General features: G+C 36.7%; 2 protein-coding genes across 3 annotated transcripts; one reads left to right on the top strand and one right to left on the bottom strand.

Annotated features, from left to right (window-relative positions):
* Positions 1-1,364: 1,364 nt before the first annotated feature.
* LOC105632191 (Tetratricopeptide repeat (TPR)-like superfamily protein) lies at positions 1,365-3,360 on the top strand. Its single transcript, XM_012214516.4, has one exon. It carries the CDS (start codon positions 1,509-1,511, stop codon positions 3,324-3,326), a length of 1,818 nt encoding a protein of 605 aa, XP_012069906.1. The 5' UTR covers positions 1,365-1,508; the 3' UTR covers positions 3,327-3,360.
* A 549-nt stretch (positions 3,361-3,909) lies between these two features.
* On the bottom strand, positions 3,910-16,344 carry LOC105631800 (cysteine-tryptophan domain-containing zinc finger protein 7). Of its 2 annotated transcripts, none has more exons than XM_020678465.2 (14): positions 15,761-16,344; positions 14,633-14,705; positions 14,404-14,540; positions 13,876-14,280; positions 12,319-13,730; positions 11,461-11,867; positions 9,444-11,377; positions 9,155-9,309; positions 7,611-7,771; positions 6,962-7,119; positions 5,159-5,991; positions 4,961-5,056; positions 4,737-4,856; positions 3,910-4,552 (listed from the first exon to the last, which is right to left on the bottom strand). In XM_020678465.2, the coding sequence occupies exons 1-11, from the start codon at positions 15,854-15,856 to the stop codon at positions 5,773-5,775; spliced, it is 5,157 nt and encodes a 1,718-aa protein (XP_020534124.1). In that variant the 5' UTR covers positions 15,857-16,344; the 3' UTR covers positions 3,910-4,552; positions 4,737-4,856; positions 4,961-5,056; positions 5,159-5,772. The 2 variants fall into 2 exon arrangements, with proteins under 2 accessions (XP_020534124.1, XP_012069368.1); XM_012213978.3 differs by having other exon boundaries at positions 3,910-4,511.

Here is a 16,344-nt window from a genome sequence, read left to right as displayed (position 1 = left end):
GGTTCTCCAAGTTCTTCCATACCATTCCAACTTCAATAAACCTTTTTTTTTTATTAAAAAAATTTCTTAACGATTATTATAATCTTAATCGTAAAATAAAATATAAGACCTGACTTGAATCTTACATTGAAAATATAAAATAATTTTAATACGAGCTTTATTTATATGAGATTAAATTAGATTTTTTTTTTTTTCATTAATTTTTGTGAGCTCTATCAAAGTCATACGACCCATTTTCTCATATTACTGGGTAAATTAATACCAAAAATTGAAAAAAGAATTAGCAAGAAAGGTGTAATAAAGATTGAATAAATGAAAAATGAGGTAGAAAGAAAGGGATGTGGTCCAATATTACAAGGAAATCCCTCTAATGACATGTGTCTTGACAAACCAAGCAATGTCCTTAGATCATGTTTATCCACAAAACCCCCCTTTGCTTAGCTCTTTGTGTTTAACTGTTTTTGCTTGTAATGCTCTGTCACTCTCAATCCCATTCATTTGTTATCTTTTCAATTCATTGTATCTAAAAGCCAATATATATATATATATATATATATATATATATATATATATATATATATATATATATATATATAAACCGAGTCTAATTTTATTAATCATATATCTTGATTTCCACCCATTTTATTTTTTATTAAAAATTCAATTTATAACCAATTAGTTATGATCTAATTAGTTTTCTCGCGTCTTACAGAATATATGAGATTTTCACTATAAATATTATTATCGATTTAGTGAAAGTTGTTCAAAGAGAAAAATTAATTTTATTAAACAGTATATAATGTTACTTCGATTCGACAGACTTTGCTCGCATGTATATAAAAAGGAATTCTACAACTCAATAGAGCAAATACACCAAACCATGCTTCTTCAAAGGGGATGAGTGCCCCATGGGCTCATTTTTTGAGCTTTAACTTCTAACCCAAATTTGTGGACGCCTACCCTTAACCTGCAAGTTCATATAGTAGAATTGAATCAAGCCACAAACCGAAGTTTCATATGGTAGAATCAGTTTAAATTGAATTTATATGTGAATCGACATGAATATAACAAGCTCAGTCGATTAGTTTTCACTGGATTAGTTCGATTTTAAGCTCTCTCTCAATTGGTTTTTTAAAATTGAACTGAGCAAAAAAAAAAAAAACTTAAAATTACAGTTTAAAGCAAAAATCGAACTTCCTTTTTATTAAACCGACTTGGTTCAATAATTTACGCTCTCACATTTTTTATGGAAATATGAAGACGAATCAAACCAATTCCACAAGTTAATTACCAAATTTCTATTTGGTCCCCATAAAAATATTTCATTTGTGTTTCACGAAATTTGTAAATTTTGAAAATCTAAACTTAGTAAACTCACCTCTTAATTAACTCAACCGTTGAAGTTAATAAAATATCAGGTTACCATATTGCCCTCGCCTGTCTTTTAATGAAAATTGTAAACCAAAAACCTGTGTATTTGACTCTTTTGAGTCTTTCCCTTTTGATAAATGAAGCGTCTGTTTAACGGAAAGTGCCTTTTTTCCTTAACAACCTTACACCTTTCCCGCCAAAAGAAACGGTCAAATTATCATACAAAAGCCAATTTCATTGAAAAGCTTCGTAATTGCAACCATTTCAATGCAGCTATCTCAACGCATAGTTCTCTATTCAAATCTGGGCTTTTGTTTGACACCTTCACCATCAATCATCTCATCAATTGCTACATTCGTCTCCACAAAACCGGTCATGCGCAGCAGCTGTTCGACGAAATGCCTGAACCTAATGTCGTATCATGGACTTCGATTATAGCTGGCTATGTCGACACGGGTCAACCCAAATTTGCTCTCTGGTTATATACGAAAATGCCTGAGAGTTCAGTAGTACCTAATGATTTCACTTTTTCAACTGTGATTAATGCGTGTTCGATTCTCGCTGACCTCGAAACTGGCAAGAAAATCCACACCCATATTGAGCTTTTGGGTTTTCAAGGAAATCTTGTGGTGTGTTCTTCATTGATTGATATGTATGGGAAATGCAATGATCCTGATGGAGCTAGGCGGGTTTTTGATTTGATGGAGTACAGGAATGTTGTTTCTTGGACTTCACTTGTCGCAGCATATGCACAGAATGCAAGAGGACACGAAGCACTTCAAGTTTTCAGAGAATTCAGTAGTTTGATGAGAGAAAGTCCTAACCATTTTATGTTAGCTAGTGTGATCAATGCTTGTGCAAGCTTGGGGAAGCTGGTTTCAGGGAAAGTTGCACATGGGGCAGTGATTCGCAGTGGCCATGAGATAAATGATGTGGTTGCAAGTGCACTCGTTGACATGTATGCCAAATGTGGGTGTTTTAGTTATTCGGATAAGGTTTTTAGGAGAATTACAGATCCTTCTGTCATTCCATATACATCGATGATTGTCGGTGCTGCAAAATATGGACTTGGAAAACTCTCTCTCCAGTTCTTTGATGAGATGATTGAGAGAAGAATAAAACCAAATGATATCACTTTTGTCGGAGTTTTGCATGCATGTAGTCACTCAGGACTTGTTGACGAAGGGCTAAAACATCTCAATTCCATGTACGAGAAACATGGAATAATGCCTGATACAAAGCACTATACTTGTGTTGTTGACATGCTCAGCCGAATTGGGTGTCTAGACGAGGCTCACCGGTTAGCAAAATCTATTAGGGTGAACCCTGATGAAGGAGCTCTCTTGTGGGGCACGCTTTTGTCGGCTAGTAGGCTCCAGGGACGAGTAGATATAGCTGTCGAAGCCAGTAAATGGCTAATTGAATCCAATCAGCAAGTAGCAGGTGCTTATGTCATATTATCAAACACTTATGCATTGGCTGGGGAGTGGGAAAATGCCAATAGTCTTCGGTCCGAAATGAGGCGTGTTGGAGTTTATAAGGAACCTGGGTGCAGCTGGGTAGAGAATAAGGATTCAACTTATGTGTTCTATGCAGGCGATCTATCGTTTGAAAGAGGAAGTGAAGTGTTGAGTTTGCTAAAGGATTTGGAGAGGAGAATGAAAGAAAAGGGTTATGTGGGGGGAAGCATGGGATTAGTATTTGTTGATGTGGAACAAGAAGCCAAGGAGGAAATTGTGGGTCTGCACAGTGAGAGGTTGGCCTTAGCCTTTGGATTGATAAGCATGCCCAAAGGAATCACTATTAGAGTGATGAAGAACTTGAGAATGTGTAAAGACTGTCACGAGGCTTTCAAACTAATAAGTGAAATTGTAGAGAGAGAGATTGTAGTGAGAGATGTTAATAGATTTCATCATTTTAAGAATGGATCTTGCTCTTGCATGGATTTTTGGTGACAATCATTGCATTATATTACTTACAAATTTACTATTTTTATGGTGTTTGGCAGTGATTATTTGATTATTAAGATAACTTTCAGTTTAATGGTTAGCACTTGCACTCTTCATTTGAAATGAAAACCAGAAAAGAAACTTTTGCCAAGCTTTTGCAATATAAACACACATTACATATACACCCATGATATTGATTGGTCATTTTGGTCCTCGTAACATTCTGTTTCTCGAAACTGGCGACCTTATCCTCAGGCTAATTAGTATGTATCACATACAGCTAGCTTTGCTTCTCGTTTAGAATTCCATTGACAGATTCTATCGACTTCGATAAAGATAAATTTAATTCAAGTATAATAAATGTCATTTATACTCAAACATGAAAATGTGTATTTGTAAATTTCATGAAATTCATTTATATCAAACAAATTTCTATTTACCATTTGACAGTTTGAGAAAGAGAATTTTGGCGATCCCGTCAATTGATACATTTTTTTTCTCTTACATGATCTTATTCCCCTAAATTTTAAAAGGGTAAAAAGAATTGAATCCAAAAATATAAATATTGGAGATTTTACAAACAAATAAATAAAATGGAACTGATTTTCTTTTATTTCCTTATCTTTCCAACTCCTTCACTTTTCTTGTCCATGGATTTCCTGCAACTAGCAACACAAGCATGTGTTCAGAACCCCGGTTAACAACGCCAACTTATAATACACCTGAAAGGAATATCGAAACTAGCACGAAAACTACAAATATCGTACAAGTAATGCAAATAAAGCATCGATTTGATCTCAATCCTCTAAACAGGTCAAAAATGTTTTGGGGAGAACAAAATCATACTGCAAAATCAACTCCAAGCATTAACTGTGGAAAAAAAAAAAAAGACAGCCTTTTGTCGAGGACAGATTCCGTGACCGTGTTAGGTCATTATAAAGGAGTGTACCAATCTGTGTTTCAACCTGTGTGGGTTGGGGCGGCTTAGCAATCAAGTCGTTGTTACACCCTAGTGGCCCTTATCCCATCCAAAGTCTGCGTGCAGGTGGGGTATTGTGCCGCGGGGCGAAACCAGTGTGGTACGGTATGGCAAGGCTTGCCTCAGAGCCAAAGTATTGCCAAGTGAGCAGGCTCTCAGGGCGCCGCATGGGCGCTGTGCTGCGCAAGACTCTAGGCCCGTGACACTTTGCTCTGTGTTTACCAGAATATTTTCACGATCAAGCAGAAGAAAGCTAAATTATAAACAAAAATATGAAAATAAGCAAATTTCTTGTTGATAAGAAAACTCGAGCAAAATAATGGAAAATGGGAAAGGACAGATGGACAATCTACAAGGAAAGAGAAGCTATTTATTGCTTCTATCCTAAGAGAGAGGCCCCATCTAACAGCAAAACAACTGAAAGTACACTAGTTTACCTCATAAATCTCTCTGCAGAAACAGCCAAGCAATGAACTGCAATAGGCTGAACTTCTGTTAGCCAAGCATCGGCGTAGTCTGTTCAAGTACAATGAGCTGATATCCTTGTGCTGTTAAAGCTGAACAAAAAATAATAAATGTGAACTGACAACAACCCACGAGGGGGGAGAAAGGAAGTAAAGGTTCAAAATGTCCTCGCATAAATAAAAATAACTATGCATACCTTTGGTCAAGGAGATCAGAACCCTTTATTCTTTGTTCTCACTTAAAGAAAATAACAATTGCGAGGACATCAAACTGAATCATCTGACGGAAGAAGCTACAGAGGAAAAAATTAATAACAGTGGAACTTCAAAAACAAAGAGCAGGAAAAAGGAACTCTCCTGAGAATGCTAAAATATTAACATAATTTATTACATACCTGTAGATTCAGTTAAACAGAGGTGATGCTGGCTCAAATAAAGCAAAATCTAAAGCTTGAGAACTCTAGAAAGATAAGAGAACCTTCCAAAGAATTTCATTTTCTATTCCATTAATGTTTACATAAATGGTAAAAATGGTATGCTCTTCATAAAAATTGATCAGTCATCATTGTATCAGTATTCAACCTCCTCAAAATGGTTGCCTAAACGAATTTCGGTCTCTATTTGATATTTTCTTTCCTCAGGCTCCTAATGAATGGGGCCAAAAAAGAACATATATATAGCTATATAATATATAACAGAGAATGATTTGTTACATATCCTCCGAATTCTGTTGCTGAACAAAGATCTCTTATCCCTCTTTTCCAAACCCAAAACCTTGAGGGTGAGCCTGCTTTGCCTTAATCCATGTCAAAGACAATACACTACAAAATCAGCAAATCAATCTCACTTTGTACACATATACAGAGGTATGAGCTGCTGGCAACCTGCATCTTTGCCGGTTTCCAATTGCATCTCTAAATGGGCAGCACCTTCTCCTTTCTTTTCCTTGACGCCATGCATCCATTATGGGGAATAAACCAGACAAAGGCACAGTATATACAGAGTTGAGTTAATCTCTAGCACCAACCAGACCTGCACGGGTTATAGCCTCCATTGCATGCTGAAGCAGTCGTATGAGCTCCTCCACATCTTGGAAGCTGAAATCAATTACCTTCTTAACAGATACAATACAATCACTATTTTCTGCCTCTTCCAAAGCTGCATTAGCAGCTGAGTAAGCATTCTGGGATTTTCTTGAAGCCTCCACCGCAAAATTCACATCTTGCATCTGCAAGAAAATCAAATATAAATAATTTCACCCTTCTAATATACTAATAAGTCAGCCAGTTTAATGTTTTATAAATCTAGTGCTACATAGACAACCACTAACTTAATTGTTTAGTAACATACATTCTTGAGAATGGAAGTTTAAACAAAGCCGACAAGTCCATAACCATAAAATCACAGACTATATCCATGGAATAGCAAGGCAAAGCATAAACATGAAAACCTCCAAAAAGGTTTGCTGTTGTCAAACTATATGATTTAGTTTACAACAGGTACACACAGTTGCATGCGAAGGTAGCAGATTGTGAATTTCTAATTTTCATTTTGTTATATTTATTTTTATTTTTATTTTCAGTAAACAGTTTGGCTCTGTTCTTAGCAGTATGTGGCAGTCGTGGCCACATTTATTTATGTTCCCTAAGATGGAGGAGAAGTTATTTCTCCATGGAACTATTTCTTTGATCTTTGATGAATGGGGAACTTACAAGAAAAATATCAGAGTTCTTGAGTACTTTAAACTCGAGATTACAAGTTCTCTTTGACGAGCCCAAAGTTAGCAACCGTAGGTCAAAAAAGAAATAATTGTTTTACTTTCTCTATAGGCATTCCTAAAGTTCCCACTCAGGGACCCATAAGTAGATCCTTAGCTAGGGACCATAGACATTTGTATTACAAAATACAAATTACCCCCTCATATTGCCAAAGGCAGGTCATTCTAAGTTCTAGTGATGATGAGAGCTATTATTTTCCAAGAAAACATTAACTCTCAACATCGCATATCCGAGCAGATATCTTTAAATAACCAGTTGACCAAGGCATATATCCAATTACATGTACCATTAAACCAATGCATTTATAATAGAAATTTTCTAAACAGGAACAAAAGAAGGAAACAGTTTTGAAGTATTGGCTCCAACAACCAAAATCAATTAAGGCAAACAGAGAATGCACACCAGCATGAGTGAACTTACAAAGTCAAGCAGCCGAAGAAAATTTGGGTGCTTTCTTGCAACAATGACCGGATTTCCAGCAATATGAGAAAATGTGCCCTTGGATATAGCAGCCTTGTCCATTGTTGCTTGATTATTTAAGTTATCAATGTCTGATGCAGATGATGATGGTGATTCACCTGAATAATAATCCAAGAAATTCATTGTCACACAATGCACATTTTAGCATGGTCGATTACTGTGCAAGCACTCACAAAAGAAAATGGCCTGAGATCAGTATAATATATGCTTACAAAGTTTGCTTGCCTAAAAGAAATAATATAAAACACAATTTTCTAATAACATTTGAAGTTACAATTTTCCCCTGATCTGTACCAGATATCATTATAAAAGCTAAAAGATTTGACTGGTGACTGCACATAAGCCCAAAACTAATTGAAAACTTAGTAAGAACAAATTAATTTTTGGATTCACAGGTTGCTATCCAAATAATGGTGCTTAAAAAAAAAAAAACTCTTAAGAAAAATAACCAAGGAAAAATTAGACATTCTAAGAATTTTTGGGCTTTGTTTGCTTAAAAAGGCAGCTCCACTCATGTCAAGTAAATAATACAAGAAGTATTTCAACAACAGTAAATAATACAAGAAGTATCATGGCTTCATTTTATTACCCTGGGAAAAAGTTTGTACGCATGCTTGCAACTCATTTCGATCTCGGCTTAAGCTAGAATTTTTGCAGTAGACTACTCTCCAATATGCAACTTCCACACACTTATATGCCAAAGCAGCAGCGGCCATTTCATGACGTCTTTCATATTCCAAGGCACAACATCTGCAAATTAAAGAGGTTAAATGTATAGCCAAACACACAGGAGTTGCAAAACAAAAACAAAACCTTCAACAAAGTATTAACTCAAAAAGTACTGAACAAAACCTTTAGAACTTCATGGAAATATAAACCACGTGAAACCACTGGTGTACCTAAAATGTCCTAGGCTAAAACATGAATTTGATGTTCACAACTATATATGCATGCCATACAAAAGCATGGCTCATTCTAATCTAATCAAACTCCATTCCTTTTTACTGGGAAACAGTAAAAAACTAAAAAGGTAGATTAAATAATACAAAGATATCAACCATGTACACCACAATGTGCAAAAGAACTGAGTCTCAGGTTTTTGAAACCCAACGAATCAGATTCCAAGAAACATCACCGCATAAATAAAAGTTCCATGCTTTGTCTATATATAATTTTGCCTACGGGAAAAATCCAAGAATAAAAACTAGATAATTTGTTCATTATCAAATTAAAATTCCACCTTCAATAAATAGCATCCCTATAATCATTACCACGCTATTACAATACTGGTACTCCATTCTGCAGCTAAAACCATCCTCATTCAAACCCCAATTACATTACTACCCCATTATTTCTCAATCATCAATATAATTGACACATCCAAAATCGCCACCTATTATCGCAACTGTCATAAGCATTTTTGCCACAGTTGCTTTCACTTTATTTCTCCCAAATTGGTATCTCGATCTTTTTAAGAATATTCTGTTAACCATAAAACCAAGCATCAAAACAGCCAAAAAGATGTCGAATTAATCATAAGAGTATCAGATGAAATGCAAGTTGTTATGCAGCTATGGCAAGAACTCAAGGCCTAAGGCCACTGAAGAACTACATGCAAAAATGAGCAATATTGAAGAAAGAAGCAGCAATGCAATTCAAAACAAAATGACTGAAAACTAATAGAATTGTATCAGACAGCTTTTTATAAGCAAACAAGTATTCATCTACACATAATTCCCATAAAAAAACAGAAGTATGCCAGAAAAGTATTAGAATAGTGATACTATTAAGAAATAAAAGTATGCCAACTATATGATTTAGAAAATCCATCAGTAGAAGACAAGTTCCTAATTACCAACACCAAGAGAGAGAGGGAGAATCAAGAGACAACTTATGTTTCAGTTCCTCATTTTTCAGACATTTTCTTATTTGCTCAACTAAAACTTGAACATAGTTGGAGGTATTAGTTTTCATCACCAATGTGAAAAATGAATTCTGACAAGGATAAATATGAGGAAGGAGGATGGGAGAGATATACCTCCAAAGTCACAGTTACACCAAATTTTATAAAAGAATTATCACATTTGTCTAATAAGAGTGATTTAATCATACAAGTCAGAAATATTCACTTACTCACTAAGTTTAGCTGCTGTACTATAAACTTGCATTTGAGTCATCTCCACCTGCCTGCCAACCTCATTGCTAGTTTCTAGAAGAGAAGCTCCATGAAGAAACTTCCGAGCAGCTTGGAAGTTTGTTTCATTGCTTTCAAAACCAAAGCCAGATACCTAAAAATCATAAAACCATTACAAAAGTTACAACAACAAAAGACAGCGGATTTTTTTCCCCTGCTGGCACAACAACATATGAATCCTATAAAAGAAATTCAAAAATTCAACAAGAAGTCAAGCAGACGACAAACCTTAAGACGATCCGCATAGTCTCTCAGATCTTTGGCTTCTTTCAGGGCATTAGAAGCAGATTGACTGGAGGAATTTGTTCCCCCAGGACTTGGAGCATTAAGATCTCTGCCCTCTCTCATATCAAGCACACGATGAGCCAAACTTTGGTGAGCTCCACTCTTGTTCGCAGGATTTCCAGGGTGTCTTGATGCCTTTGACATTTCATTGCTGCTAGAGGCATGAACCCTAAAACCAATAGATGCTTCTTCCTGCTGGGAGCCTGACACTGATTGGTGACTCTGACTATCATGTTTAGCCTCCCGTTCAGTATGTGCAAACAAATCTGGGGTCCCGCTTCTTGACTCTTTTTGTATTGTATTCCTCTTAGTTTGACTGTCAAAATCCTGGACCAGATTCTCCTTTGGAGCAGCATCCAACTTCCTGCTGCGTTTGGCACTCCTTTGTGCATCTGAATCATCATTTGCAATTCTGTTGTCTTTTGAGCATCCTATAGAGCTTACAAGAATCTTCTCATCCTTACTTGACTTACTGCTGGGCTTTTCAGGAATACTGTGTTTAACATTGTTTATTCTTTTACACAGTGCATGAGATCTTGGATCGATCTCTGAGTCATACCTTATGCTCTTCTTTGAAAACTCACAATGTTCATTCACTGGTTCAGAAAACTTACTGTCATCTCTATCAAAATCAGATGTGGAATTCCTGTCATTGTGCTTCAACCGTAAAGATGAACCTTTACCAAATTTCTGTTGGAACAACACATTCTCATGGTGTTTCCTATCTGCTTTGGCCTCATCACGGCAGTTCTGAGTAGAAGGCAGATCACTGGAGAACTGATGATTTTCCATGATTTCAGTGGCACCATTAAGCAAATCAGAGCATTTAGGTTGACCAATTTTGTGATTAGCACCTCCATTCTGGTAATCTGATGGAAAATTTTTAAGGTGGTCAGGGTGAGGGCCACCAGAGACTTTCTCCCTCCTTGCTGTCCCAGATTGATTAATCTGACCATCATCTTCCCCATGCCTGCATCTCCTACGTTCATCAATTATAGGAAGACCTCCATTTGAAGCATCGCCTTTTCCTAGAACGTTTCCTCTGGTTGAACCAAGTTTTTCTGTAAATGAGGTTCTCAGAGGAGAGGAGGAAACTGATTCTACTGGCGAGCCTTTCAAGTCATCAAAGTTTGCTCTTGTTTTGAGAGAATCTGAAACCTTTGAAGAGCTTGACGTGGCTGTCCTTGAAAGTTGTCCAGGTCCAAGATCCTTTCTTAATGAATCTACACCATCCATAGTTTGTTCAGATGTAAATTTTTTTCTATGTTTCCAGGGTTTTTTATCCTTCTTCATACTTCTTAAAGCTTCCACACCATCAATTTTATGATCTTGACTTCCCAATGATATAATGCGAGTCACTTTCTCTTTTTTGTCGAAATTATCATTATTGTTATTCATACTGGAAGCCCCACTCTTTGAAACCCTGAGTTTCTTTTCCTTTGTTAATCCTTTGTCACCAATTTCTTCTGTATTCAAATTGTTGTCAAGGCCCTTCTGATTGTCCTGCCACTCCTTCAATTTCCTTTTCTTTATAGAAATATTCATTTTGTCGTTTGCTTTCATATCAAAGCATCCACCATCTGATGAAACCTGAGTGACATCCCCAAGATTTTTCACAGAAACTAGTAATCTTTCATTAGTATCACATTGCACATCCCCCAAAAAAGAGTGCTCATTTGATTTTAGCAGGTCTTTGCCACTTGCCTTGGTTGACATATCACCTTTTGAATTGAGATCCATCCTCCGATGGTCCATATTCAAATTAGAATGCTTATGAGCATGAGATGCATCTTCTCTCTTGGTTTTTTTAGAAGTCCAATGTCTGTGATTATTGGCCTCCCCATTGTTTTTCATCTTTGCTCGCTTGGTGTCACCGGCTAATAGACATTAGAAAACAAGTTCACATTAGGAACTACAAGTTGAACAGACACAGAAACATAAGCCTAAAATGAAGTATTACCTCTAACAATATGATCCTCTTTCTGTTCTGCAGCCAAGTTATTTGATTTTGAAGGATGAAAACTAGATTTGTCAATTACATTCACTTCAGCAGGAAACTGGTTCATATCATTTAAGTTTCTGCTTTTTACAGAATCCTGCAAGTGATTTTTTGCAGAGCTTGACAACTGGATAATGCCACTATTTGTACCTGCCTTTGCTATTTCCTTCAGACCATGCTTCTTCTTTCCTTGTGAAGACACAGCACGAGAATCAAGACTTTGATAATTGTGATCAACATGTTGGACATTCACTCCTGAAGTGATCCCATTAGCATGATTTTGCATATGACTTTGACCCACAGCATACGATGCATGAACAGCCTTCGTTGTCTCTTCCTCACTAATGTCACAGTGGTTCATTCCATGCCTTCAAATTTACAAAAGCATAAAATCAGGCACACAGATGTTTATATGTGCAATATGGATCAAGTGTGTATTGCCACATTCACAATTTTTTTTCAAAGCGAAAAATTTCAAACAAGTTTATTTATTTCACTTGGACCACTCTTCAGAGCTATTATAAGAATGAAAATGATAGAATACTTATTATACGCAGTAGGTAAGAAGAATTCAAGTGAAAAGAATCAAATGCTAAATCTTTCCATTAAGCCAAAAAAAAAAAAAAATTGAACTAACTGATATTCATCTCCCCAAAACTTATTAAGAAAGGAGCAAGGCTTTGTTGAATTTTGATAAGTCCTGAAGATATAATTGAAAAATGAAATGCATGATCTCCTCTCAAAGCATCATCTTGCAGCCAAAGGCAAACAAAATTATATTTCCTACTCATATTTAAGCAAAATAAAAACAAAACTTACAGCCAGTTCAGCATACTACATAGCCACTTCTCAGGGAGTTGCTCAGGCTTTGTGCCATAGGGTAACAACCGCCATTTCTGACAGCTATCACAACAGACCCAATTTTCTAGTTCAATTATAGGATCCATAACAGGTGGTATTGCTTGAGAAGAAAATCCATTTCCACTTATTGAAGGGCCCACTTGAGAAGAAAATCCATTTCCACTAATTGAAGTGCCTGCATATGCAACATCTTTGGCAAAAGGCCCAGGTATCGGCTGGTTACCAACTCTTTTACCCCTAAATCTTTCCCTCGACCTATCAAGAGATGCATAGTGTTCCATTTCTAAATTATCTACAGTAGGTTCCTTCCGCCAACTACCAGAAGGTCCCTCCTGAAAAGCCATTTGACTATTTTTTTCCAATTTTAAGTCCAAAGGATCTCTAAGATTATGTCTGGACGTACTGATATCCTTCTGCAACTTCAGCTTGTTTGCCTTATCTTTACTCTTAGGAACTCTGTGAGCAGCACCCATCATATTTTTAGTTGATCCACTAACAACAATCCCTGACCTTTCTTTTGTTAGAATAGCAGGTGCTCTTTTGCTATTTCCATTGCCATGTGACTTCTTGCCCTGCTTTAATCGCTTTTCCTTAACACAAGGCACGGAGATTTCATCCTGTACATGAAACGCAGCTTGCTGACCAATCCTCTGTTTTGGAGGAGCTTGTGCTCCCACTTTAAGGTCGTCCTTGTATTTGGATACATCAGAGTAACCTTTTGAAGGAACAGAAGCTTTACCATTCTTGGATGTAGCATTACCCCTCAAGTTAACTGACGAATCCTTGTCAAAAATTACTGCTCTATGTTCTGAAAACTTTTCCACCGAACCACTACTACCATTTCTCTTCTCACTCTTGCCACTACCCTGGCAAGATCTGGACTCTGAAGAGTCTTCCTGTATCAAGTCAGAAGAAAACAATCCATCTCTCACCCCATCCTGATCAGGTGCCCTGGGAACTTCAAATGGCCTGCCAGTTGCTTTCTGAGTCTCATGATCATTTGCTGTACCTAGCAAAGGCATGCTCTGGAATTTGTTAGACAACATATCCTTGCTCTCTGGAGTACCATTTTCTTTCTTTTTCTTGGCTGAAAATGCTTTGGAATTCTCAAAAGTATCATTCCCATTTTTCACTTCTACTGCCCTTTCACTCTTCCCATCAAACTTCACCTCCTTCCCCTTCAACAGTTTCCCATTACCCATAAAATAAACTGACTCATCAGCCTTCGCAACAAAATTGTCTTGACTACACTTGATGAGAGGCACAGTCCTGGTGTCTCTGGAGAATCTATCCTTTCTCATCAAGTAAAGTAGACTGTCATGAAGAGGTGATATTAGGACACCTCCAGGGACCGGGAAGGAAGTCATCATCTGTTTCAAGACATAATTAGCCAGGTATCTTTTAGTTCATCCAATCATCATTATTAAATATTATAAAGAGGAAATTCATAAAGACAATATCGCTATGTTCATCCAACGCCCATGAACAAAATATAGAAGGAGAAAGAACCTTTACCTGAAGAATACTAGTGGGAGATTCCTTTGCAATCTGTTGGGATGAAGGCATCATTCCATCACTTTCCCTAGGACTGTTTCCCAATGATGATGATGGAGAGTTATCAAGCCCAAGACCACTGTAAATTGCAGCATTTTTTCGCACCACGCTATCAGGACCCACTTTTATCCTGACCTTCAGTGTTCTTTGGTCAGACAAATTCCCTGATTTGTTGAAATTTTCAACCTTTTTATTGGACTTCTGAGAAACTAGGGCAGAAGACATGTTAGAATCTCGCTTGACTGAAATATCCCCAGATGCCAGCCCTTGCTTGTGAAATGCATTGGCACTGTAGGAAGCAGTTCCAACCTTCACAGATGGGGCAATGTCGGAGGGAACTTTCAAACTCTGGGACTGGGAGGCACCCTGTATGGTAACATAATCCACATTTCTCAAGTAAAATAGAATTGCCCAAGCTGACAAAATGTCAACCATATATATCAGATTTTTACCAAATCATTAAAAAGAGGAGGGAAATTTTCCATATACCTCCACAGGCAAATTGTTAGGAGATCTTAGTGCTATAGAGTTTCTTTGTGGAGTCTTTGGATGTGGCCAAACAGAGTTTCGTTGTGGAGATCGTTCAAAAGTAGGCAAAAATGAGCCATAGCCACCAAATTTAGCCCCTAACAAAAAAATAACCGTCATTTTCAGAGAACAAAAACTGCTTACCATGTCATTTGTGGTTGATGGAAAAATTCCTTTAGGAATCACTTACCCAAATTCTCCGCGGAAACCCCACCCTCAAAATCCTTTTGTAAATGACCCAACACATTTTGAATCTTCTCATCCTTCAGGAAACATAAAGAAGCCTACATTAATTTGCTTTTAAAGAAACAAGGACAACAGCAGTTTTTGTATGAGGTACAATCACAATAGATACAATGAGCACAGCCATTGCTCACATTGGAGAAGGAATATCCGTCATTGTTAACGACCAATAAATCAACAGTTACGGATCATTACAGAGACCTTTATACTTCAATTGATTGTAATAGAAATGCATAACTTCAGTAAAATTTTCTATTTGTTTCACAGTCTATGTTCTTTCTATTTTCCTACAAAAATCAAATGTGAAAATTTCTTTTCCATCTGTTCTGCCCTTCCACCCATGTTCTTAGCAGTTACATGATTGATGATATTGCTAGGCTAATGAAAAGCTCCATTTGTTTCAAAATTCTAGCTCACAAGGCATTAAATCATTCTAAGAAGCAAATAGTTTCAGCAACATGTTCTCCACATATTTGACTGAGGGAAGTTTCTTCTTCCATTACTGAATATAACCTTGCAGTATAAAGATACCTTCTAATCTAATGACTTTATAAAAGTCCACAAAAGATGCACCTGATCTATGTAAATTTACAAACTAAAAGCAATCTGAAAAGGCTTTTCATGTCCTGTCTATCATCCAGATGACTGGAAAGAACAGAACAATACCAAAAGTGTATGTAAAAAGTAAATTTTCATAATTCAAGTATCAATAATAACTCTCGGCCAAATGACAAGGCTTGTGCTTGATTCTCAGAGGATAGAGATGCAAAACCTCATAATTTCCTTCCCCATCTTTTTTCAGAATGCAAACAAACTTTAATTTTAGTGATTAAATCCAAGCAAAAGTATAATTAACAGAACCGAAACTCACTATCCAATACATTTACATAAGACAAACCATTACTCAATCCTATTACAATTAATTGTTAATTAAATTTAGAAATTAGCATAAATGCCAATTAAAGAAACTCCAAATTTTAAGTTAAATAATATGTATTGATTTAAGTTAGAAAATTAAGCACAATCACCATTGAAAAAACTAAACTGAAGCAACAACATCAAATTGAACCCTTACAATGTAAGAGAGAGCAATCTCAGGGTCTATGTTGTTGTCGTCATCATCCTTGTACTGGAAAGCCTCGCCTTCCTCAAGCTCAGGATTCTCTTCCATCCCTACACCTCCCAAAGGACCAACACTAAAAACCTAACCCTGACCCCAAAACCCTAACCATACCTTCCCTAAAGTCCAGCATCACTTAAAACTCCTCAAAACAAAATTCCAAAAAAGGGAAAAGAAAAGAAGAAGCAGAATAGAAGGGGCCAGACCCCCTCTTCGACTTGAAAGAGGGCTCAAAAAATACGAACTAATTGCCCTAACAAACAACTATCACCTTCTCAAACCACAGACCCTCATTGATTGAGATATTAAAGCCAATCAAAATGGCGATTAACCATTAAATTATCTATTAAAACTCACGATCGGATTCGGCGATCGGAAGTTGAGAGATTGATTGGACAATCTCAATCAGGAATAACTCGAGCTTGACTCGGCTGGGTCACGAGAGCGAGCTCAATTGGATTCTGAAAAAATTAACTTCTCCCTTGTTCCTTTGCATTGATGTATGCAGCAATGGAAAGAAGCTTGATGTGTTTTTTTGG

This window comes from Jatropha curcas, chromosome 7 (genome assembly GCF_041381405.1).
Source record: "Jatropha curcas cultivar XTBG-Jc1 chromosome 7, XTBG_Jcur_1.0, whole genome shotgun sequence".
Lineage (NCBI taxonomy): Eukaryota > Viridiplantae > Streptophyta > Magnoliopsida > Malpighiales > Euphorbiaceae > Jatropha > Jatropha curcas.
This window is presented reverse-complemented; position numbering and strand designations above follow the sequence as displayed.

Coding starts and splice junctions, on each gene's coding strand:
- LOC105631800 (XM_020678465.2), bottom strand. CDS start 15,856: ATGGAAGAGAATCCTGAGCTTGAGGAAGGCGAGGCTTTCCAGTACAAG. Junction 14,706..15,760: donor AGATTGCTCTCTCTTACATT/GTAAGGGTTCAA, acceptor TGTTTCCTGAAG/GATGAGAAGATTCAAAATGT. Junction 14,541..14,632: donor GGTTTCCGCGGAGAATTTGG/GTAAGTGATTCC, acceptor TTTTTTTGTTAG/GGGCTAAATTTGGTGGCTAT.
- LOC105632191 (XM_012214516.4), top strand. CDS start 1,509: ATGAAGCGTCTGTTTAACGGAAAGTGCCTTTTTTCCTTAACAACCTTA.